The sequence below is a fragment of the Bos taurus genome, chromosome 21, assembly GCF_002263795.3.
Source record: "Bos taurus isolate L1 Dominette 01449 registration number 42190680 breed Hereford chromosome 21, ARS-UCD2.0, whole genome shotgun sequence".
NCBI lineage: Eukaryota > Metazoa > Chordata > Mammalia > Artiodactyla > Bovidae > Bos > Bos taurus.
Window position 1 is genome coordinate 31,148,095 of NC_037348.1, and position 26,364 is coordinate 31,174,458.

The 26,364-nt window shown below is 37.0% G+C and overlaps 1 protein-coding gene across 2 annotated transcripts in view; it reads left to right on the forward strand.

Annotated features, from left to right (window-relative positions):
• Positions 1–26,364, forward strand: part of UBE2Q2 (ubiquitin conjugating enzyme E2 Q2) — a 62,484-nt gene that overhangs the window by 21,352 nt on the left and 14,768 nt on the right. For both annotated transcript variants that reach the window (XM_005221922.3, NM_001075530.2), the window contains 6 exons: positions 469–525; positions 3,312–3,452; positions 6,575–6,659; positions 8,020–8,080; positions 8,835–8,925; positions 18,984–19,042. In XM_005221922.3, coding sequence (XP_005221979.1) covers positions 469–525; positions 3,312–3,452; positions 6,575–6,659; positions 8,020–8,080; positions 8,835–8,925; positions 18,984–19,042 — 494 coding nt within the window. The remainder of the gene's footprint in view (positions 1–468; positions 526–3,311; positions 3,453–6,574; positions 6,660–8,019; positions 8,081–8,834; positions 8,926–18,983; positions 19,043–26,364) is intronic.

Genomic DNA, 26,364 nt, shown 5'->3' on the forward strand with positions numbered 1-26,364 from the left:
TTATAACACATTTAACTTTTTAAAATGTAAACTGTAGAATTTATGGAAAGATTCAGGTTTTTCAAACCTTAAAAGGTAGACATTTTAAGGAACGCTTGGTTTGGGGTATTTTAAACGAAAAAGAAGCCATTGGCCTTACAGGCATAGTGATATGTATAAAATGTTTTCTTATTTTAAATTAGAATATTTAAAATATTAATTAGAATATGTTTAAATTTTTTTTTCCGTTTGCTTTATATTTGACTAATTGCCTTTGTTAATTTCTAAGGCATCTGTTAAGTTGAATTTTTCAAAAATTTTCTTAAAAAGCTGATAAATATTTGTCAAAGCAGAATTTAAGAGTAAATGTTTCAGTTTTAATGAGCTGTTAGTGGAATTGCAGTGACAAGTAGTTTGTCCCTAAAGTCTTCCGATATGCTGTGTGCTTACTTGTTCTGTGTAGTCCTGGCAAACTTTTTTTCTTTTCAGAATGGGACAACAGAAGAGGTGACTTCAGAAGAGGAGGAAGAGGAAGAGATGGCTGAAGTAGGTATTTTATGTAAAAGTAGCATTTCATAAATATCTTCATTTTTGGACATTTTAGTAATTTTCTAGTCTCCTTTATAAAACCATTGTTAATGTGGAATAATGAGAAGCACATTGTATTTGAAGTTTAATACAGTTTAAAAATCTGGCTTTATCTCTAATTCATCATATGCTTTTTAGCAAATTGCTTATCTGATGTCCTTGGATTTGATTTCATGGAAAATAAGAGCTCTTAACATTTAGTACTAAAATTATATTTGCATTTAATAGTAATCAGTACTTAACCTGATTTGGTTTAATAGGAACTACTAAGTTTCAAAAGTTTGAATAAAAGGGGAATTTGAGAACAATTAAAGGGACTATTCATTAGATGTAATGAAAACTATCTCATATTGAAAACTTCAGAATGTCAAAGAGGAAATTCCAAAGACACTGAGCTTTACATCAGTTTAGTTGCCAGTCATTGATAAAATTTTAGAGGTTTTCAGACTCTGAAGCTTTGCATTTAAATTCAAACTTCATAATGAAGATCTCTTTCTCTATACTGACCTGATAAAAGGCAAGTTCCACAACCTTGGTTTTAAAACATTTTTCTGTTTTGGGTCTTAAAATGGATTCAGGTTATTACCTTATTTTTCTTGATTTGGAAAAATTTAAATCTAAAATTCACTTCTTAGGATGCCTTATAACTAATGTAGTTGGAGGTTTGTTTTGTGAGTCTGAAAGTAAAAATAATTCTTTTTTGGAAAAAATAACTTTATTTTTGACTGTGCTGAGTCTTCGTTGCTGTGCCAGTTTTTCTCTAGTTGCAGAGAGCGGGGTCTGTTCTTCCTTGCAGTGCGTGGGCTTCTCATTGTGGTTGCTTCTCTTGTTGCCCAGCACAGCCTCTATCTAGGGTGTGGGGGCTTCAGTAGTTATGGCACATGGGCTCTAGAGTTGTCATTCCTGGGCTCTAGAGCACAGGCTCAGTAGTTGTGGTGCAGAGGCTTAGTTGCTCTGTGGCACGTGGGATCTTCCTGGACCAGGGATCGAACCCGTCTTCTGCATTGGCAGGCAGAATCTTTGCCACTGAGCCACTAGGGAAGCCCTAAAATAATTCTTAACATTATCCAATTAGAATGAATTTTGGAGATTATAGGAAGTTTTTTTTAATGTTTACATGAAGTTTAACTTTGGAATAAACTGAATTAAAATTTTAAACTTTTTATTGAGCCCAGTATATAATAAAGTAGACATTGTACTCAAAGAGTTTATGTACCTTTCTTTTTTTCATTCACAAGATAATATGAAGGAAGGATAGCAACATTTGGGTAAACCTGGAAAGGTAGGATAGACTTTGGAGATGTCAGATTAGGATAGGTGAAAAGATATTCTAGGCAACTAAAATAATGTGGTAAAAAGGCCCAGAACAACCCTGGGCATGGTGTTTGAGCACACTGGAGGTTGTCCTTTTGGAAGAAGATTGATGTGTTGGAGTCTTGGAAAGCAAGTTTGTCTAGAAAAAGCAGATGGCTGAGTTTTGAATTAGAGACAATATTTGTTTATATTTGGTGTGATTGTTGATAAGGCCTTAAGCAGAAAATAGTGTACCGTGAATATTGTTTTGTAAAGATGATAATGATGACTTCTGTGTTGTTTAATACTGAGTGGAGAAATTTTTTGGGTTGGGATATGGCTGAGGTTGAAGTTGGAGGAGGAGATACAGTCCAGCACTCTGAAGAAAACAAGTGTAGATGGTAAATCATAGCTGAAATGTGCAATCCAGGGGAAATCGACTCTATGAAGCATGAAGTCATAGACAGGGTCTAAATAAGAAAGGAATAGGAGTTGAAGAGATGGCAGTCCAAGAAAAAGATCATTGATCTGGATGGAAGTGGTCTAAATCAACCTGGTCTAGAAATCATGAATTAATCTGCTTGATAAAATGGAGATAAAGTATAGACTACTTCTTTAGAGATTTTGATGACTGAAGTAAAGTTGGAAATAAGAAAATAGATTTATACAAATGTATGCAGAATTTTTTAATGTGTAAGAGCAGATGATAAGGGAAGGAGGGAGAAGAATTATGTGGAGATGAATGATGTTGACTTAGAGATGGTGTTTTAATTCTTTTTTTAAACTTTTTTCCTAATTATAAAAAATCAATATGTGCTCACTACAGAAAACTTGGAAAAGAAGAAAAAACGCAGATAATAGTATTTCAGTATATGTCCTTTTCTTTTTTTTCTGTGCTTATTTTGACATAATTAACATTCTGTGTATTCAGTTTTGTATTCTGTGTCTTTTATTTCATTATTGATATAGAAGAAGCCAGTATACCGTATTGGCATTTTAACGGTCTTCTGGCATTCCATTGAATTAACTGTTCTGATATTTTGCACATGAAAATTTTGGTTTTGTGGTTATAAAGTTGAAATGGGCAAATAGATTTGTGCCTATATCTGTGTTCACATTTTAGACTAGGTACTAAACTAAATCTAATAGATTTTTAGAAGTCAGGTTAAAGTTCTTGGTACTTCATGCTGTACTATTTCAAAACTTCCTCTTAATAGGAGATTTAAAGCCATTTAAGATGGTTATGGCTTTGTAAAAGTATTAAATATGCTTTACTCAGTTTCTAGCTTTAAAATATAGGATATAAAAGGAGAGAACCTTTTAAATTGGATGGTGAAAGCTTTTCTCCCCTCCTCATAGGATATATGTATTTCTCTCTTCTATGTTCTAGGTCAAGAATAATTTAACTTTTGGCATGAGCTTGAGTAGCTAAATTTTTAATTTTTTTGTAGGATATAGAAGACTTGGATCATTATGAGATGAAGGAAGAAGAGCCCATTAGTGGGAAAAAGTCAGAGGATGAAGGAATTGAAAAAGAAAATTTGGCAATATTAGAGAAAATTAGGAAGACTCAAAGGCAAGACCATCTAAATGTAAGTATTGTATAAATATCTAGAACCTGGACTTTCGTGGTTAAGTAATTACAGTTGACTCTTGGATGCTGACCTTGCAGTCAGAAATCCACATGTAACTACAGCCAGCCTTCTATATCTGCAGTTCCACATCCAAGGATTCAACTGCAGATAGTGTAGTATGTATTTATTGAAAAAATCTGCATATAAGTGGATCCATGCAGTTCCAACTTGTCTTGTTCAAGAGTCAGCTGTAGAGGAATAATATAAATACAGGGCAATTCAATAAGATACCAACCTCAGCCAGGCCTCTCCATCCCTGCCTTGGTAGTAGGTTCAGTCATATGTTTTATTGCCCTAGTTTTATTTTTTCCCCTAACGTTTCTCATCTACTGATAGCTCCTTTCTACCCTGTTCATCTGTTTTTCTACTCTGTTCATCTGAAATCAGTTACTGTCCAACCTGCTTATCCTGTTTTCTCTTTTTACCCTTTTCCTATGGAATCTGTAAATTTAAATTCAGTCTCTCCTACAAAGTGTAATTCAAATTCTCTCTTCTTCACGAAGCTGGTATCTGGTTTGCTCTGCTATGACAGAACCAAAAGTAACTTTTTCTTTTGACTTAACATCTTTTATATGAAACAGCATGGTAACAAACACAGCTGTGTGGCTTCAGTTTCCCAACTCTATAATGTGGACATTATGTACCGTTTAGATGATTTCTGTAAATAATAAATGAGAATGATGTATATAAAATGTTCAGTGTAGAGAAATATCAAATGAAAGTCTAGCTCTCCATCTCAACACTTAACTGTTTACCTACTGCCTTTCTGTTAAAGCTGTTTATCAACCCCATGAAATCTGAGAACCAGTTCTTTTGTCCTGAGCACAGATTCTCAAACACAGGGAGTGAATTGTTGTGCAAGGAGATGAAAAGTGTTGTAAACAGGAAGATTACTCTCATGTCGTCAGTCTTACTTACTGTACTAATGTAACGGGCAGATCTTTCTTTAGAGGGCAAAGAAATTTAGCCAAGTCTTTACCGTGATTATTAAAAAATAAATAAAAGCTCGTGGTATTCAAGTTAAAGATAGTTACTCTTACTTTCTATATCTTGTGATTGCATCCAATTTGTGTGTTATAGTCAAACAGCTACAAATTATTGAATACTATCACATGACATACACTAAATCCTTTAAACTTTGTATATACCTTTGCATTTAATTTTCATAACCACTGTGTGAAATATTCTTCCTACTCTACAGATGTGAAACTGGGGTTTTAACTCATCAAGTAACGTAGCCAGATTTTCTACCTCACCTTAAAGTGTAGTGCAATTTTTAAGATGTAGCATTTAAAATTTTACACAGATGTATAGAACAGTCTTTTGGATTCTGTGGGAGAAGGCGAGGGTGGGATGATTTGGGAGAATGGCATTGAAACATATATAATATCATATGTGAAATGAATCGCCAGTCCAGGTTCGATGCATGATACAGGTTGCTCGGGGCTGGTGTACTGGGATGACCCAGAGGGCTGGTATGGGGAGGAAGGTGGGAGGGGGGTTCAGGATGGGGAGCACGTGTATACCTGTGGTGGATTCATGTTGATGTATGGCAAAACCAATACAATATTGTAAAGTAATTAGCCTCCAAGTAAATAAATTTATATTAAAAAAAAAAAAATTTTACAAGGTCAGGTTTTCTTTTTTTTTTTTAATTCAGAAGACATTCTAAATGTTTTTCTTATGATAAATAGTTCTATTCATATTCAGTCTTAAGATAAGATACTGGTGCCTTTTAATCTTCAGAGGAGTTGGAACACTGAAAAGTACTGAAACCAGTTGTATGTATGTGGACATGTTTCTCTATTTCTTAATATGTAAACTATAGATTATTAGTATATTCTTGATTATAAGGAAACTGCTTTAGTTAATGTATCATGTTGAGGGTCTTCTAGTATTTTCAAAAATGCATGGAGCCCCTACACATCTATTAAAACGGCCAAAATCTGGAGCACTGACAATACCAAATGGCTGGTGAGGATATGGAGCAACAGGAAACTTTTCTGATTGCTGATAGAAAAATAGTGTCTGGCAGATTCTTTAAAAACTAAACATATTCTTACCATACAATCCAGCAGTTGAGCTCCTTGGTATTTGCTCAAATAAACTGAAAAGTTATGTCCACACAAAAACCTGCACATGGATTTTTATAGCAGCTTTGTTCATAATTGCCAAAGCTTGGAAGCAACCAAGATAATCTTTGGTAGGAAAGCAAATAAACTGTAGTACATCCAGGCAATGGAATATTAATCCCTGATAGAAAAAAAGTAATGAGTTGTCAAGACAGGACATAGGCCTGGAGGAACCTTAAATTCATGTTACAGGTGAAAGAAGCCGATCTGAAAAGGTTGCAGACTGTGTTTCAATTATATGGCATTCTGGAAAAGGCAAAACTATGTAGACAGTAAAAAGATCCGTGGTTGCCAGGGAGTGGGGGCTGGGGTGGGATTAATAGGTGAAGCGCTGAGGACTTTTTGGGCAATGAAAATACTTTGTATGTTACTGTAACGTGTGAATGCATGTCATTATACGTTTGTCCAGATCCGTAGAATGTACAGCACTGAAAGTGAACCATAAGATGGTGTAATGATGTGTCCAAGTAGGTTTATAAGTTGTAAGAAATACGCCCCTGAAGGATGCTTGATAATGAGGGTGACTATTGATTGTGAGGGGCAGTTATATAGGAAATCTCTGTACTGTTCTCTTAATTTTGCTGTGAACATGAAACTTCCCACCCCAGTAAAACCACAAAAAAGAAAAAAATTAAAAAAAAATTGATGAATTTGAAATAGACTCTTATTAGTTCTAGGGTATTGAAGTGGTCATGGTGATCTGGACATAAATTAGTCTTTTTTTTTTTTTTTTTCAGATGACAAATAGTAAATGAATCAGACCTGTTCCAAATTTGTATTCCTGTTGCAACTTTATGATATTGATTTAATTTTTTTGACTTCTTAAAGTGTTAAGTGGTGATCCATTTTTACAGTCTCATTGTGAACATTTATTTCAGGTTCAGATACCTTAAATCTTTAGTTATTTGAATCAATAAATCCTGGTAAACAGCAAGTTTTATATTTCAGGGTGCAGTGTCTGGGTCTGTACAAGCTTCAGATAGACTTATGAAAGAGCTCAGGGACATATACAGATCACAGAGTTATAAAACAGGTAAGGATCTCTGGATCTCTGCTGTTGTCCTTATGCCTAAAGTTTTCAGATATAATATAATTTCTCATAGTATAACTGGACAGAAACAGAAATGTTTATTAACTTTATTTTAGGAATGTGAAATGAAAATGCAAATTTAAGTAACCAAAAGATGTGGGGGATAAAATAGCATGAGTTCACTTATTGTTTGGATTTTTAGAAATTGTTTTTATGGACACATTTTTTGTCTTCTTGTTGATAGGGATTCATAGGATTTTAATCTTCTGGGTGTAGAAAGGTACAAGAAATATCTGCTTTAGAAAGTAAATAAGATGAATATGTTTTATTGTACAAAGAATTATTGCCAAGTTAATTTATGTTTTTTATTCCTTTTTTTGAAACGACAAACTCATAAACATAATCAACTGTTATAGAGAGAGTTAAAATAGGTTTTTTTTTTTTTTTAAATTATAGTTTGACTTAAGAGTTCTTTCTTAACCAGTAAGACTTAAATATTGTGGAACCTCCATAACTGACATAAAATTCCCTCATACTATTGCAGAGAGTCTAAAAGTACTGTATAAGATAAAGAGCCAAACTTTACTTTCTTTGAAAAAAGTAGCATTATAATTCATTCAGAATTTTTCAGAGTGATCAAACCTAAATCATTAGAGCTTATTTAAAAACAAACAATCAGCCTCTCCCCTTTATAGAACAAGATAAGTCAGACTTGTTTCTGAGATTATTACAAGTTTTGGTGTCCTAACAGTTCTTATAAGAAGTCTGAAAGTTTGTGTGTAGAAACCTAATAAAGTTTAATATTTGAATACTATTTATAGTGAAAATCATCACTTGTTTGTTATGGCATTATTTTGTAGTAATAAAAAATTAAATTAATAACCAGATATATGGTGAGCTTAATTAAATCATGGCTTATCCATAAAGTAAAATACTGTAGAATTATTTTAAAAATTGACAATAAATTTCTATATACTAAGCTGGAAAAAATGCCCCCTGAAAGATTATAAAACTATATGTTAGAGGGATTCCATTTTAATTGAAATGTTTGTATATGCATAGGGGAAAAGTCTTAAGTACATGTGATTTTGCATAATCTTTTTTTTCCTTTTGCAGTGAATGGTAAACAGTTTCTCAACCCCACAATCCTCTTCATGATGACTTTAGTTATCTATTTATGGCATAAGATACTCTGTTCCATCACAAGAATTATTACATTACAACTTAGCTGTTATGTTTTAATAGCAAAATTTCTTGATTTTGTTGGCTATATAGTGTGTACATTTACAACAGAGCAATAGTTATAAGATCAAGTGCAACAGTTACAAGTAAAGAGTAACTAACATGCCCTATATCATTACAGGGATTTATTCAGTGGAACTCATAAATGACAGTTTATATGACTGGCATGTTAAACTGCAGAAGTAAGTGCTTTTTTATGCTAACCCACTCTTTTTAATGGTAGACTATCACAATGAGATTTCCTCCCTGCTTAATTTGGTACCTATTTACTATGGCTTCTTCTTAGAACTTTAGATCCTGTTTGTATAGAAGTAGTTCTTAGGTTGTTAAAATGAGCTGTTTCTTGGGCTTAATAAGTAATGAGAAAGCAGGAGGAGGAAAAGAAGGGCCAGCTGTGGGAGAAAGTGTTTCATGGAGTTAGTGAGACAATTAGGAACTATACAAACAAAAGTGTATAAATAACTTGATGAGTTAGTATCCATTGTGTACTCGAAGTAAGAAATGAGGAGATCTTTATATAAACAGTTGTAGACAAATTTAGGTTTTGTTAGTGATTTCACTTGTCCTTGGTAAATTTCTCTCATTGAACCCTTTGTCTAATAATTTAGTTTGAGAGAAGCAGATTAAATTTTTGAGTTCTTGAGAAGACTGTGTACATATGACCCTTTCCTTTAGGATAACTGCTAACTTTGCATGCCATTTGAGAGAAGAGATTTAGAATACTGTGATCTCTTCTTTGGACATTTAATCTCAAGGAATTGGAGACTATAGTAATTTGTTTTTCTAGGGACCATAGAACAACTTTAGACTTTCTCTGTTTGCAACTTACCCTAGGGGCTCTGTTTTTAGCTTTTGGAATGGTTCATTTTTAAAGTTAGTGAGGAAAAAAAATCTGACCTTTTTGTTTGAACTGTTTTTTTGTTTTGTAATTCTTAGGGTGGATCCTGATAGTCCTTTGCACAGTGATCTTCAGATTTTAAAAGAAAAAGAAGGCATAGAATATATTTTGCTTAACTTCTCTTTTAAGGTAAGAAAAATTTTAAGGGGACTACATATGCTTCTAATGCAACATATATTTGTACAATTGCTTTGGAAACTATTTGGTATAACTTGGCAAAGTAGAAGATACTTGTACCCTATGGTCCAGGAATTCTCCTTCTAGATACACAATCTGCAAGAAATGAGTACTTAAATGTGCCAGGAGACAAACACAAGAATGTTCAAAGCAGCATTGTTTATAATAGGCTCAAATAAAAATAACCTAAGTGTCTCCCAGTAAAATTGAGAACTGTGGTATTCATAAAATGGAATAGAGCTATGTACAACAAGATAGATGAATCTTGAACACGGTTTGAGCAGAAAGCAGATCCAGAAACATGTTTTGTACAGTTTCGTTTATATAGAGCTCAAAAATAGGTAAAACTAAATTGTTTAGGGCATGCATTCTCATTGGAGGCAGGTCTCTCTCCTTCCTCGCTCCCCACCCCACACCCAGTGCAGTGAAAATTGGTCCTTGGAGTGGAAAAGGCTTAGATGTTAAGATGGCCTGTAGCCGTTCAAGGGACCATAGTATGTATATACATACACACTATGTCTGAGGTGTTAAAATTTGATGAGGGAGCAGGACAGGGAAGAATTAGGGAAAAAAATACTCTAAAAAGGCTTGTTAGTGGGACAGAAATGAAAAGAAGGCTGAGAAGCATTAATGGATTCATACTTGGAAATGAAGATGCGAGTACCATACAGTTAAGATAGCAAGTACGTCTAGGTAAGAGGGAGGGAGTTGTGAGCTGAAAGGGACATCTGGGGGCTTCTTGGATACTGGCTATTGTCTCTTTCTTGACCAGGGTGGTGGTTGTGTGGATACAGTTTCGTGCTAATGTGTAACAGTATACCTATATACTTTTCTAAATTTATGTGTTGTGTTTAACAACTTTTTTTTTTCAAGTTGCTAAAAAACAAAAGTTAAAGAAGAATGGCAATGAAATCTAGATAAAATGTATTGATTTACTATGGACTCTGGATAAGTGTAGTGGTTTTAAGCCTTTGTTTAAAAACATTGTGAAGCATTTCTAAGGGATTATGTTTTAATTATTTGGAGCTGGTTTTTGACTTGTTCTGTGAAATTGAGAAATTGTGTAACAGCTGTCTTGCAGATAAACATTTTTTTTCTATTTCAGTTAGACTTCAGTGCATTTTAGTGTGATAGAACGAACAGCAGTCCTCAACTTTTTGGCACCAGGATGGGTTTCATGGAAGACAGTTTTGCCACAGACTGGGTCTGGAGGTGGTTTGGGGATGATTTAAGTGTGTTACATTTTTTGTGTTATTCTATTATTATTACATCAGCTCCACCTCAGATCACCAGGCATTAGATCTCGGAGGCTGGGGACCCCTGCTATAGAAGGCTGGAGGACGTAAGGCATCTAAAGTGTAATCCCTGTTCTTTAAGGACCTGTCGTCTTCCTGGAGAGAAATCTGTGATGAAAACTGTAGGGCTCTGGAGGTCATGATGGAGAGTCTCGGAGCTTACCTTTATGTAGTTAAAAAGCTAGCAGGGGGTTTTAGGCAGGGGTAGGACTGATCTATTAGGCTTTTTACTTTATTTTTAAAAAACAATTAGTATGCCATCAGCATCAGAGTAGGGTTTGGATAAGATAGAGTAGACTTCTGGGATATAAGGTGGGGGCATTGATTTTAATCTGGGCGGAAGAGTAATGAAGATTGGTAGTGGTAGGAATAGATGAAAGTAGATGAATATGGGCTTCCCTGGTGGCTCAGCTGGTAAAGAATCTGCCTGCAGTGTGGGACACCTGGGTCTGATCCCTGGGTTGGGAAGATCTCCTGGAGGAGGGAAAGGCTACCCACTCCAGTATTCTGGCCTGGAGAATTCCATGGACTGTACAGTCCACAGGGTTGCAAAGAGTTGGACACGACTGAGTGACTTTCACTACCATTAGATAAATATGAGATGTTTTGAAGGAAGAAAAGACATGAAAGGATACTTTTACACTTGTAGAAAGGAGTAATTTTCTGAAAGCTGCTTACTTAGTGTTTGTGTGTGTATATTCTTGTTTGGGCTTATATCCTCATTTATGATTGAACTTTCTTCAAATAACCCAAATGTCAAATGTCACTATTTTCCCATGGCTTTGTTATTGTAGAAATTATTGAGGCTATCGGCTGGGTTCCTTTCCTAGAGAGTGAATCTGGCATATATTTACTGATTCATGTGGTGCAAAGAACCTAGAAATGTATCTTTTTTAAAAATGCAAATTTTTATTTTATTTATTTTTGGCCATACTGTGTGGGTTGTGGGCTCCCTCTTCCCTGACCAGGAATCAAACTCTGGCCCTTGACAGTAAAAGCATGAAGTCCTAACCACTGGACTGCCAGGGAATTCCCCTATGTAAATTATTTTTAACTTGAAATCTAAATAATTAAACCATATGCGCAATACCAAGCTTAAGAAATAGAACCGTATCAATATCTTTGAAGCCCAATGTGGGCCACTCCCCTCCCACATTCTCCTTTCAGACATATCTTTAAAGGAATATGAAATCTTGACCAGGAAACTGTTTGAGACTTGTGACTGTGGATAGTGTTTTCACTATATTTTCTTGCTCTAGATAGAACTTCAGGGAGGACAATCTGGGAGGTAAATAAATGGCTGAGATTCTGTTGGATTTGTGTTTCTGGACCATGGTTTCTGATACCAGAAAGAAGGGCCTTTGCTAGGGCTGAAGTATTTAAGAGGCCTGGGAAGGTTAAGATTGCCCTGAGCTAACCGGCCTTGTGAAGAGGACCTTAAACTCAGTTGACAAGTTATAAGTATCTCAATTCATAGATTTTGGAGAATAGCAGATATGACTCAGAAAGAAGGATCCACAGAAGGAGCAGGAATAGTATTCAAGGCCTTGAATGTCCACAGTGACACCTTGAGGGTCCTGAAGAATAAGAAAATGAAACTTGAGATACAGTGTGACACTAGGTTGGAAAGGCGAAAGGGGGCAGAGGGTATTAGATTTGTCAGCAGCTTGGTTAGGAAGTGGTGGTCTGGCTTTTCCGGCCACGTGTGAATTACAGAGTTGAATTCTGAGGTAGTACTTTAAAAAGAGTTTGTTTAGACAAGTCTGGGTTCATCTAGAGAATAGCAGCCGGGATTAGAGATTCCATGCCATGTCCTAAAATGGTGGGATTGTAGATTTGGAGAGGAGAACATGGGGGTTTGTGATAGCTTGTCTTCAACTATTTGAAGGACTGGGGATGTAGAAGTATTAGTTTGATTTTGTTTTTGATGAACACAAGGCATGGCAATTAGTAAGTCAGACTGTAAAGTGACGGTTTTCAACTCACTATAAGGAAGTGATTTGTAACTATTTAGAGCCATCCAATGATGTAGTCATTCAAAAATAGAATGTTCCTCATCGTTAAGAATAGCTTGGAAGGCCTAGACAGTTTATTTGGAAATCAGATAACTGTGTGAGGTCACTATAAACTCTGATCTTCTTAGTTTCTGAGTTAATACACTACAGTAACTTGCATATCTATATTTTTGTTTTTGTTTTAGATACACGGCATGGCTCGCAGGATTTTAGTTCCCCCACCAGGGATTGAACCTGGCAGTGAAAGTGTGGAGTCCTAACTGCTGGACTGCCTGGGAATTCCCTCTCATATATCTGTTTTAACAGAAACCTTTTTCTCTTGCCCCCAGTGCCTGTACCTACCCTCCCCCACCCCGACACCTTGTTTCTGTAAAATTTTGGTTACTGAGTTCCAAGGTACAGAGTTTGTGGAATAGAATCCCTACGTTTTGATAGAGTAGTTAATCTGAGGCATTACTTAAAGTGAAGGGAAACCTTACTGTCACATAATCAATTGAGAGAGGTTTGTAGTCACTCCTATGGAATCACACATTGAACAATCTAAAATATAGGAAATTAAATCAAGTTGTGCTTTACCAAACTTTGCATCTATGCCTTTCTTTATTAAATTGTAGAAAAAAGGTGAGCTACTTATTCAGAAGTAGATTATAATAACTGTCATTAAGTTGGTTTTGTGTGGATAGATTTCTTCTTTTTCTGCCTTACAATAGATAGCTAAGATTACCTGTTTTACCCATCAGAAGTATGTTTTTTATCTCCCTCTCCTATTAGGATTTAATTTTCATAGTTTATATGTTCCTCAGAGCCTTGCTGGAGGATGGGTAGAGGTAGGGAGTTAAACACTGTATTTTTGTATTCTTAGAAATAAGCACTGTTATTTTTCTGTTTCTTAGAAGTAAACATTGTATTTTCGTGTTCTTAGAAATAACTGGATGAAACAAATGTTTGTTTCGCTCCTTTACCTGCAGATTGATTTTTGATTTAAGGGGCATTAGTTGTTGACTAATTCTTTTTTATTTGAACATAGAAATTGGTAATTTCTCTTAGGCTTCCTGACACATCTTCGTGGGAGGCAGTATGCTGTTACTTTGTTCCTCTGTTGTAGTGGCCGGGACCTTTTTTGGACTCATCTGACACTGACACTTTGTCAGAGGCCAAGACCTCTGACATTCTGAGGCTACCTCAGCTACAGTCTTTGCTTAAGTTCACTGAGAGAAAAAGTTTTGTTCTGGAAACCTCAGTTTCCAGGACTGAAAATTTGAAAGAACTGTGCAGCCTGAGAATTAACTAAGATTCTTTTCTCTTATTTTGCCTTTATATGTTTATCAAGCCTGATCTTTGCCAAAGCGATCATCTATTGACGTTTAATGTTGTTATTGCTATTTGGGTTTCAATCTAGTGTCTCATTCTATTTGTCCTTGAACCATCTCTTTTTTCTCACTTCGTTCAGATTTTTAAGAAATTACTCTAGTTCCCCTACCTCTATTAGCATGGTGCTTATCATTCCTTAACTCTTCTTTACTACCTTACAATTACAACGCATATCCTTAGCTTGTCAAAGTGTAATATATATTTGTTAGTGTTTTCCTTCTTCCTTGTCAACACAGAGAGCTTAGAACACGTACTCTGTGCTCTTGTTGTCATTCCTTTTAGTTCTATATTTATCTAAACCCTTATATGTCACTATTACATAACTCATCAGTATTCTTTTGGGCCTGTATATGTATTAGCTCTCTTCATGGTCTTTATTCTCCATGTTTCCATCTAGGACCTTCCTCTTGCTTGAAGAATATCCATTTTTGTTTCCTTTAGAGTGGGTCTGCTTATAGGAAAATATCTTTATTTGGACTTCATTTTTGGAAAGTATTTTCATTTGGTATAGATTTTTAGGTTGGAAATTCCTTTCTTTCATTACCTCAAAGATGTCATTCCTCTATTATAGCTTCCATTGTTTCTCTTGAAGTATTTACAGTGGGTAAATCTTATGAAATCTTTAATCATTTTTAGAAAATTCTCAGACATTATCTCTTCAAATATTACTTCTATCCCATTCTCTCTTCTTCTAGAACTCTACATATATGATTAGCCTTTTCAATTCATTTTCCTACATCTTGCTTATTATCTGTATTTTCCACTTTTTTCTCTCTCTTGGCTTCATTTGGGATGCTTTCTGACTTATTTTTTCAGTATACTAAATTTCTTTTCCAGGTCTCCACGGGTAGTTAAACTCATCCATCAAGTTATTAATTTCATTTATTTATTTCTAAGCTTCAGAATTTCTATATAGTTCATTTTTATAATTTTAGTTTTCTGCCATGGTTTTCAGGCTTGTCTTTTCTTGCACATATTTGGCTTCAGTTCAGTTCAGTCGATCAGTCATGTCCAATCATCACTCTTTGCAACGCCATAGACTGCAGCTCACCAGGCCTCCCTGTCCATCTCCAACTCTTGGAGTCCACCCAAACTCATGTCCATTGAGTCGGTGATGCCATCCAACCATCTCATCCTCTGTTGTCCCCTTCTCCTCCTGCCTTCAATCTTTCCCAGCATCAGGGTCTTTTCCAATGAGTCAGTTCTTCATGTCAGGTGGCCAAAGTATTGGAGTTTCAGCTTCAACAACAGTCCTTCCAGTGAATACTCAGGACTGATCTCCTTTAGGATGGACTGGTTGGATCTCCTTGCAATCCAAGGGACTCTCAAGAGTCTTCCCCAATACCCTAGTTCAAAAGCATCAATTCTTTGGTGCTCATCTTTCTTTATAGTCCACCTCTCATATCCATATGTGACCATTGGAAAAACCATAGCTTTGACTAGACGGACCTTTGTTGTCAAAGTAATGTCTCTGCTTTTGAATATGCTATCTAGGTTGGTCATAACTTTCCTTCCAAGGAGTAAGCGTCTTTTAATTTCATGGCTGCAATCACCATCTGCAATGATTTTGGAGCCCCAAAAAATAAAGTCTGACATTGTTTCCACTGTTTCCCCATCTATTTGCCATGAAGTGATGGGACTGGATGCCATGATCTTCGTTTTCTGAATGTTGAGCTTTAATCCAACTTTTTCACTCTCCTTTTTCACTTTCATCCTGAGGCTCTTTAGTTCCTCTTCACTTTCTGCCATGAGGGTGGTGTCATCTGCATATCTGAGGTTATTGATATTTCTCCCGGCAATCTTGATTCCAGCTTGTGTTTCATTCAGCCCAGCGCTTCTCATGATATAAGTACTCTGCATATAAATTAAATAAGCACGGAGACAATATACAGCCTTGACTTCCTCCTTTTCCTATTTGGAACCAGTCTGTGGTTCCATGTCCAGTTCTAACTGTTGCTTCCTGATCTTCATACAGATTTCTCAAGAGGCAGGTCAGGTGGTCTGGTATTCCCATCTCTTTCAGAATTTTCTACAGTTTATTGTGATCCACACGGTCAAAGGTTTTGGTGTAGTCAATAAAGCAGGAGTAGGTGTTCTTCTGGAACTCATTTGCTTTTTCGGTGATTCTGCGGATGTTGGCAGTTTGATCTCTGGTTCCTCTGCCTTTTCTAAATCCAGCTTGAACATCTGGAAGTTCACGGTTCACGTATTACTGAAGCCTGGCTTGGAGAATTTTGAGCATTACTTTACTAGCGTGTGCGATGAATGCAATTTTGTGGTAGTTTGAACTTTCTTTGGTGTTGCCTTTCTTTGGGATTGGAATGAAAACTGACCTTTTCCGGTCCTGTGGTCACTGCTGAGTTTTCCATATTTGCTGGCATATTGAGTGTAGCACTTTCACAGCATCATCTTTCAGGATTTGAAATAGCTCAACTGGAATTCCATCACCTCCACTAGCTTTGTTTGTAGTGATGCTTCCTAAGGCCCACTTGACTTCACATTCCAGAATGTCTGGCTCTAGTGAGTGATCACACCATCATGATCATCTGGGTAGTGAAGATCTTTTTTGTACAAGTTCTTCTGTGTAGTCTTGCCACCTCTTCTTAATATCTTCTGCTTCTGTTAGGCCCATACCATTTCTGTCCTTTATTGTGCCCATCTTTGTGTGAAAATTTCCCTTGGTATCTCTAATTTTCTTGAAGAGATCTCTAGTCTTTCCCATTTGTTGTTTTCCTCTATTTCTTTGCACTGATCACTGAGGAAGGCTTTCTTATCTCTCCTTGCTATTGTTTGGAACTCTGCATTCAAAAGGGTATATCTTTCCTTTTCTCCTTTGTTTTTCGCTTCTCTTCTTTTCTCAGCTATTTGTATGGCCTCCTCAGAGAGCCATTTTGCTTTTTTTGCATTTCTTGGGGATGGTCTTGATCCCTGTTTCCTGTACAGTGTCACGAACCTCCATCCATAGTTCATCAGGCACTCTGTCCATCAGATCTAGTCCCTTAAATCTTAGATCTACTGTATAATCATAAGGGATTTGATTTAGGTCATACCTAAATGGTCTAGTGGTTTTCCCCACTTTCTTCAATTTAAGTCTGAATTTGGCAATAAGGAGTTCATGATCTGAGCCACAGTCAGCTCCCGGTCTTGTTTTTGCTCACTGTATAGAGTTTCTCCATCTTTGGCTGCAAAGAATATAATCAGTCTGATTTCAGTGTTGACCATCTGGTGACGTCCATGTGTAGAGTCTTCTCTTGTGTTGTTGGAAGAGGGTGATTTTTATGATCAGTGCATCCTCTTGGCAAAACTCTGTGAGCCTTTGCCCTGCTTCATTCTCTACTCCAAGGCCAAATTTGCCTGTTACTCCAGGTGTTTCTTGACTTCCTATTTATTCCAGTCCCTTATAATGACACGGACATCTTTTTTGGGTGTTAGTTTTTAAAGGTCTTGTAGGTCTTCATGGAACCGTTCAACTTCAGCTTCTTCAGCATTACTGGTCGGGGCATAGACTTGGATTACTGTGATATTGAATATTCACCTTCAGTTCAGTTCAGTTCAGTCGCTCAGTCGTGTCCAACTCTTTGCGACCCTATGAATCACAGCACATCAGGCCTCCCTGTCCATCACCGACTCCTGAAGTTCATCCAGACTCACATCCATCGAGTCAGTGATGCCATCCAGCTATCTCATCCTCTGTCGTCCCCTTCTCCTCCTACCCCCGATCCCTCCCAGCATCAGAGTCTTTTCCAATAAGTCAACTCTTCGCATGAGGTGGCCAAAGTACTGGAGTTTCAGCCTTAGCATCATTCCTTCCAAAGAAATCTCAGGGCTGATCTCCTTCAGAATGGACTGGTTGGATCTTGCAGTCCAAGGGACTCTCAAGAGTCTTCTCCAACACCACAGTTCAAAAGCATCAATTCTTCGACACTCAGCCTTCTTCACAGTCCAACTCTCACATCCAAAAATGACCACAGGAAAAACCATAGCCTTGACTAGACGAACCTTTATTGGCAAAGTAATGTCTCTGCTTTTGAATATGCTATCTAGGTTGGTCATAACTTTCCTTCCAAGGAGTAAGCATCTTTTAATTTCATGGCTTCAGTCACCATCTGCAGTGATTTTGGAGCCCAGAAAAATAAAGTCAGACACTGTTTCCAGTGTTTCCCCATCTATTTCCCATGAAGTGATGGGACCAGATGCCATGATCTTCGTTTTCTGAATGTTGAGCTTTAAGCCAACTCTTTCACTCTCCACTTTCACTTTCCTCAAGAGGCTTTTTAGTTCCTCTTCACTTTCTGCCATAAGGGTGGTGTCATCTGCATATCTGAGGTTATTGATATTTCTCCCGGCAATCTTGACTCCAGCTTGTGTTTCTTCCAGTCCAGCGTTTCTCATGATGTACTCTGCGTATAAGTTAAATAAGCAGGGTGACAATATACAGCCTTGACAAACTCCTTTTCCTATTTGGAACCAGTCTGTTGTTCCATGTCCAGTTCTAACTGTTGCTTCCTGACCTGCATACAAAATATTCAGTTTAGTTATTTTAAAATCTGTGTCGGATAACGCTTATCTTGACACCCTGTAGTTTTGTCTGTCATTTTCTGATAATGCTGTCTTTAAGTCTCATATGACTGGTTATTTTTGGTGATAGATGTTATATATGAATGATTAGAGAGCTATTTTGAAGCCTTGGATGCTAGTCCTCTAAATAGAAGATGTATGTCTGCCCATCAGGTACTTGGGCATTGTAACCCAGGATCCCTGAATCCCAAATGGCAGTGAGATGATATAAAGATGGGCTTTGTTCTCTACCTGTGTAGTTTGTGATTTGTCCTTCAGGGTTCCAAGCTAACGTGTGCTGTAGCGACTTGTAAGGAGTCTTGTTCTTCTCAGCTTCTTAACCTCTTATCTTCCTCTCCTCCAATTGAAAGAAAATCCAAAGGGAAAAAAAGACTGCACTCTGAGGTTCCCTTTTCTTGATCTTAGCTCTGTAGTTATACATTTGTCTACCTTTTCTAGTTCATAGCCAGATGATTGATCCAAATTACCTAGTCCATCATTATTGGAATGGTTCCTTTATATAGTTCTCTTGGAAGTGGGAACCTCTTTCTGTATTTCATAATTTTGCAAATATACTGTTCTGTTTGGGCCTGATCTTCATTTTTATTTGCTTTGGTTTTCATTTCATTTTGGGGGACTATTTTTATGTTTATGATTTTCATTCATCATTAGATAATAAATGTATGCATTCTTTATAGATTATTTTAAAATCTTCTAAATAATACAGTATTAAGGATATTCTTAAAATTAAACTTCCTTATTTGTTTTTTAGGATAACTTTCCATTTGATCCTCCATTTGTTCGAGTGGTATTACCTGTTCTCTCAGGAGGGTAAGTTTAAGTGATTATTTTCTTTGATAGTATACATCAGAATCATTTGGAGGGCTAGTCAAATGCCAGGAGGCCTAGAATGCTAAACTTTAACTCAAAGTTTGTGATTCAATAGGACTTGTTATGGGGCCTGCTGCTGCTAAATTGCTTCAGTCATTTCCGACTCTGTGCAACACCATAGACGGCAGCCCACCAGGCTCCCCTGTCCCTGGGATTCTCCAGGCAAGAACACTGGAGTGGGTTGCCATTTCCTTCTCCAGTGCATGAAAGTGAAAAGTGAAAGTGAAGTCGCTCAGTTGTGTCCGACTCTTAGCAACCCCATGGACTGCAGCCCACCAGGCTCCTCCGTCCATGGGAGTTTCCAGGCAAGAGTACTGGAGTGGGGTGCCATTGCCTTCCTCATGGGGCCTGAGAATTTCCATATCTAAGATAGTTTCAGGTGAAGCTGATGTTCCAGGCTGGGAACCATAATTTAAGCATCACTGGTATAACTCATTATGTTTATAGGGGTTTTTAAATGACCCTATGTGTATATACTTCACCTTAAAAAATCAAATGTTTTTCAAATGTAAGTTGTGATTGAGGGTTTAGAGAAAGTTAGGATTAGAGAGTGATTCCCACATGCCCATTATGCGAGGAATAATCACAGGAAATCTCACAGGCCTATGGAGCTGGTCATTGATTTTCTAAAGGGGTGGTCTCAGTTTGGTAGAATTAAATGGTAATTGCCTGGCATTTTTTATTGAAACTTGTTTTTTTTTTTGGTGATTAGAAGTCATATGAATGATGGGGAAAAGATCAGAATTTGTACCTAGGTTAGTTGTGGAAGGTTCTGTAGATCCTTTAAATAACAGGAGTTAAAATAGTTTGAGAATTGTGATATGCTCAGCTGATCAAGTCCACTCCGTGAAACAATCATATTATGGTAATTAAAATCTAAAAATATCCAATCCTTTGATCATTTCTATGCTTTATATAGTAATAGTCTAATTTAGATTAAAACAATATGGGTGGCTATAAATGATTAAGGAAAATATTTGGAAACTTTTTTCAAATTCAGGATAAATGTATAAAAAATATTTTTGTAAAATTATTTTGAAATCTGATGTAAACTTCACTAGCATAGATTTTTTTCATATTCTGTTGTGGAGAAAATTCCTGAGTTTATGGTCTTTGTAGTTTACCATCTTGTGAAGATAATTAAATTATAAATCATGCCATTTTCAGTTTTAAAATCTGCTATATAGTTTGTCTTCATTGATTACTTTTACCAAATGGGGTTATTTTCCCATTATTCAAATAAATAACTAGAATAATAAGTCAGTTTGTGACTTATCCAAATAAACTTTATATCTTCTAATAAAACGTTTTTTCCATTATACCAAAAGGCAGCAAAAATAAACCATTAGAAGTATTAAGTATTCAATTGATTTGTCAGGTTTTAAGTATGGACTTAAGTTCTCTGACCTTAAAGGAAAAGGAGATTGCTTCTGGCAATAGTGATCCGGGAAGACTTGGACAAGTAGGTGGGATCTCAGCTAGGTCTTGAAGTACTGGGTGGGGTTTGGTCAACTTATGGAGGTTGAAGGAAAATTGTCTACATAGGTGAAAAGTAAACACAATCACACATTTAGGAAAGAGCATGGTGTATTCAGTTTACCAGAATAGTTTGAGCTATAACACATGAGGGGTAGAGTTCCTATAGAAGAATTATAGGAAATTGTATTGACAATAGCTTGTAATTATATAAAAACATGGATTGGTGAGCAAACTATTACCCATGGATATTTAATTTATTTTTCTTTAACTGGTTCAGAAATAGGGAAATAAAAGTAAAAAGAATGTCTTGGAAAGTAAATCTGTTGACAGTAGAAAATACTACAGGACAAATTATATTCACAAAGTCTGGAAGAATGTAAGGCTAGTTAAGAGCTGATGCCACTGTCTTAGATAAAGTGATAACAACCTGAGTTGTTACAGTAGTGATGGGAATGGAAAGATGAATGAAGGATGAGGGTAATTTGAGGCAAAATCAATATGACTTGATCTTCACAGTCAACTATTAAGTAAAAAGTAAGAATTATGACTGACATGGGAAGAACTAAAAAGTGTAAAGCCTGATAGAACAGTTCGCGATCTCTGACTCAGGCTAATGCTTAATTACACACTGTGACTCTGGACAGATTATTGAACAGTTTTTGTTCCAGGTGTTTTATATCCTACATCTACTAGCTACTTCCTTATTTGTTTCTTGTCAAAAATATTTTAAACATAACAGCTTCATTGTGATACAATTCACACATGATAAAACTCACCCTTTTAAAGTGTACAGTTCAGTGGTATAGTATACTCAGTTGTGTAACCATTACCATTAATTTAAAAATGCTTTCATCACCTTCCAGAAGAAACTCTGTACCCATTAGCAATCACTTCTCATTCCTCTCTCCTATCCCTCCACCCACCAGCAACTACTAATTCTTATCTCTGTGGATTTGTGTATTCTGGACATTTTCATTTAAGGAAGCAAACAAAGTACAGGCTTTTGTGACTGGCTTCTGTCACTTAAAAGTTTTCAAGGTTCATCCATGTTGCAGCATATATCAGTAGCTTATTCCATTTTATTTATCCATGGACATTTGTTTCCACATTTTGGCTGTTATGAATAATGCTATGAACTTTCACAGACAGGTTTCTGTGTGCACATCTTCATTTCTGTATCATATATACCTATGTGAGTTACTAGGTCCTTTGGTAATAACCCTTTTTAACTTTTTATGAAGTGCCACACTTTTCCCAAGTGGCTGCACCATTTACATTCCCACAAGCAGTGTGTATGTAACCAACTCTCTTCATTTCCTTCCTGTTCACTTTTCAGCCCCATGTAATTTGGCATTAGCTGTTACTGTTCCTCCCAGTCTGGTATTTCCAATAGGGACTTCGGTAAATCCAGAAGTACCTGTTCAGGTTCTATCATACCTGATTATTAGATTTCTCAGCAACACCAGAACATTTTCCCCTTGGTTTCTGATTGCCTCCTCTCATCTCTTTTTGCTGGGAGCTCCTTGTTCACTTAACTTCTACCTGTTGGGGTTCTTTAGAATTTGATACTAGGTCTGTTGTCTTTTCTTTTCCCTTCATTCCTTGGCGTTAAAAAAATTTTTTTTTTCATTGAGTTAATTGTATAGTTGCACACAGTTGGAAGAACTATTGGAGATACTTTGTCCCCTTTGCCCAGTTTCCCTAGTGGTACGATTTTTGCAAAGCTGTGTGGTATAGAATTATGAAACAGTGATACAGAGACAGGGATGCAATATATAGTGCTTATGCAGATTTTCCCAGTTTTATGTATAACTCATATATATCCCTGGTGGCTCAGATGGTAAAGAATTGGCCTGCAATGCGGGAGATGTGGGGTCAATCCCTGGGTCGGGACGATCCCCTGGAGGAGGGCATGGCAACCCACTCCAGTATTCTTGTCTGGAGAATTCCCATGGACAGAGGAGCCTGATAGGCTACAGGTCATGGGGTCGCAAAGAGTTGGACATGGCTGAAGTGGCTTGGCGTGCTTGCATGCATGTGTGTGTATTGAATTTTACATTGAGTAGATGTGTGTATGCAACACAGCAGTCAAGACACTGTACAGTTCCAACACCACATGGATCCTTCTTGTTGCCCCTGAAACTAGACCCATTTTCCTCTAGTGCCCCTCATCCCTTAACTCCTGGTAACCACTCATCTGTCCTGCATTCCTAATATTTTGTCATTATAAAAAAAGTTACATAAATGAAATCTTAAAGTTTTGTATTGTAACCTTTGGGGATTAGCTGGTTTTTTGTTTTTTTACTCATAATTCCCTGGAGAGTCATCTAAGTGTCTGACTAGTTTGTTCCTTTTTATTGCTAAGTAGTATTCCATGGTGCGTCATGTACCACAGTTTGTTTAACCAGAAACCCACTGAAGGACCTCTAGACTGATTTCAGTGTTAAGAGTATTACAAATAAAGCTGCTGTGAATACTTGTATACAGTGTGTGTGTATATGGGTGTGAATGAATGTGAATGTATTGTCCTTTGTCTGGGATTCATGTCTAGGAATGCAATTGCTAGGTCATAGAACCCCATGGACAGAGGGACCTGGCAGGCTACAGTTCATAGAGTCACCCAGAGTCGGACACGACCGAGCAACATTGCACGCACACACAGTCATTGCATATTGAGTTTTAAAAGAAACTACCACACTATTTTCCAGAATGGCTTTACCATTTTACATTCCTGTCTAGAATGTGTGAGTGATCCACTTTGTCCACATCCTCGCCAGCACTTGATGATGTCATTTGTTTTTATTTTAACCATTCTGTTAGCTGTGCAGTGATGTCTCATTGTGGTTTTAACTTGCACTTCTGTAATGAATATTCCTCAGTGTTGAACATCTTTCATGTGCCTATTTGACAACTTTATGTACTCTTCCAAGAGATACTTGTTCATGTCTTTTGCCAGTTTTCTAATTGGATTGTTCTTTCGTTGAATTTTGAAAGTTTTTAAGGTGCATTCTACACAATAATCCTTTGGATGTGTGGTTTTTTAGTTTCTTCTAGTATTTAGCTTAATTTTATCTTAACAGAATCTTTTGTAGAACAAAATATTTTAGCTTTGAAGTAAAATTATGCTTTTGGTATCAAGTCTAAGAACTCTTTGCCTAGTCCTAGATCCCAAAGATTTTTCTTCTATTTTTGTTCCTCAAGGTTTTACAGTTTACATTTTACAGATACGTCTGTGAATCATTTTGAATTAATTTTTGTATAAGGTATGAGGTTTAGATCATAGATTTTTACCTAAAGTCCAATTGCTGTTGTTTGATTTGTTGAAAAAGCTCCATGGCTTTTAAAATATTTCTGTGTGCCAGTGACTCCTAGGCTTGTATCGCACATCCCTATGTCTTTGGTGTTTCCAATATTCTTCTGCTTTATTGACACCTCTACTTGAATGTCTCTTACACAGGCCTTCAGGACAAAAACTTGAGCCCATCTTTTTTTCAGCCTCCCTTCCCCAGTCTTCCTTATCTCACTTAATGAATCTAGAGTCATTGTTTATATCTCACCTTTTTCTCATTTTCCTTTGTTTCTCTACTTTAAAGGATTTTCAGATCCAATAGTTTTCAGTTTTGTTGCTACCACCATCAGTTCTCACTTGGATCACTTCAGAGAATTTCTGATCAGACTCCTGCTTCTATCCCCTCACTCATAAAGCTCTTTAGAGTGAGCTTTTACAAATTTGTTCTGATTGTGTTGCTCCTCTGCTTAAACACATCCCATGTCTTCCCGCTGTTCCTGCAGGTTGATGTCCGTACCATATTCCATACACTGTCTGTCATTTTACCCTTGCTTGCCTCTTCAGTCCTCTTGTTTCCACCCACACTTCAATTCCTGCAAGTCTCTGCTTGTGTGTCACTCGTAGGTATATTATTCCTGACCACCAAATTTAAAATAAGGCTTCTGGTTTTTCCTCCTTACAGAACTTTGGGACCCCCTCCACTACTTTATTGTTCATTTAACATCTAATCTTTACTATACTGCAAACATCATGAAGGCAAGTCATCACTGTACAAGTCATACTTATCATACAAGTCTTCATTGTATATTCTTGTGTCTGCTTCAGTTTTTAGCATGCATACATACTATTACTATATATGCAGTAAATATTTGTGAATGAATGAACGAGATAAGAAAATATAGTAACTTAGCAGTTCAGTTCAGTCACTTAGTCGTGTCTGACTCTGTGACCCCATGGACTGCCCCATGCCAGGCTTCCCTGTCCATCACCAACTCCCAGAGCTTGCTCAAACTCATGTCCATCTAATCGGTGATGCCATCCAACCATCTCATCCTCTGTCGTCCCCTTCTCCTCCTGCCTTCAATCTTTCCCAGCATCAGAGTCTTTTCAAATGAGTCAGTTCTTCATGTCAGGTGGCCAAAGTATTGGAGTTTCAGCTTCAGCATTAGTCCTTCCAATATTCAGGACTGATTCAATATTAGTCCTTCTAATATTCAGTCCATCCTTTAGGATGGACTGGTTTGATCTCCTTGCAGTCGAAGGGATTCTCAAGTCTTCTCCAACACCACAGTTCAAAAGCATCAATTCTTCGGCGCTCAGCTTTCTTTATAGTCCAACTCTCACATCTATACATGACTACTGGAAAAACCGTAGCTTTGACTATATGGACCTTTGTTGGCAAAGTAATGTCTCTGCTTTTTAATATGCTGTCTAGGTTGGTCGTAGCTTTTCTTCCAAGGAGCAAGCGTCTTTTAATTTCATGGCTGCAATCACCATCTGCAGTGACTTTGGAGCCCAAGGAAATAAAGTCTGTCATTGTTTCCATTGTTTCCCCATCTATTTGCCATGAAGTGATGAGACCAGATGCCATGATCTTCATTTTTTGAATGTTGAGTTTTAAGCCAACTTTTCCACTCTCCTGTTTACATTCATCAAGAGGCTCTTTAATTCTTCTTCGCTTTCTGCCATAAGGGTGGTGTCATCTGCATATCTGAGGTTATTGATATTTCTCCCAGCAGTCTTGATTTTAGCTTGTGCTTCATCCAGCTCAGCATTTCGCATGATGTACTCTGCATGTAAGTTAAATAAGCGGGGTGACAATATATAGCCTTGACATATTCCTTTCCCACTTTGGAACCAGCCTGTTGTTCCATGTCCAGTTCTAACTGTTGCTTCCTGACGTGCATACAGATTTCTCAGGAGGCAGGTAAAATGGTATGATATTCCCATCTCTTTTAAGTTTTTTTTTTAAGTATTTTTGACAGCTTGTTGTGATCCAGACAGTCAAAGGCGTTGGCATAGTCAATAAAGAAGTAAATGTTTTTCTGGAACTCTCTTGCTTTTTCGATGATCCAGCAGATGTTGGCAATTTGATCTCTGGTTCTTCTGCCTTTTCTAAATCCAGCTTGAACATCTGGAAGTTCAGGGCTCATGTACTGTTGAAGCCTGGCTTGGAGAATTTTGAGCATTACTGTGCTAGCGTGTGAGATGAGTGCAATTGTGCAGTAGTTTGAACATTGTTTGGCATTGCGTTTCTTCACAATTGGAACGAAAACTGACCTTTTCCAGTCCTGTGGCCACTGCTGAGTTTTCCAAATTTGCTGGCATATTGAGTGCAGCACTTTCACAGTATCATCTTTTAGGATTTGAAATAGCTTAACTGGAATTCCATCACCTCCAGTAGCTTTGTTCATAGTGATGCTTCCTAAGGCCCACTGGACTTCAGATTCCAGGATGTCTGGCTCTAGGTGAGTGATCACACCATCATGGTTAT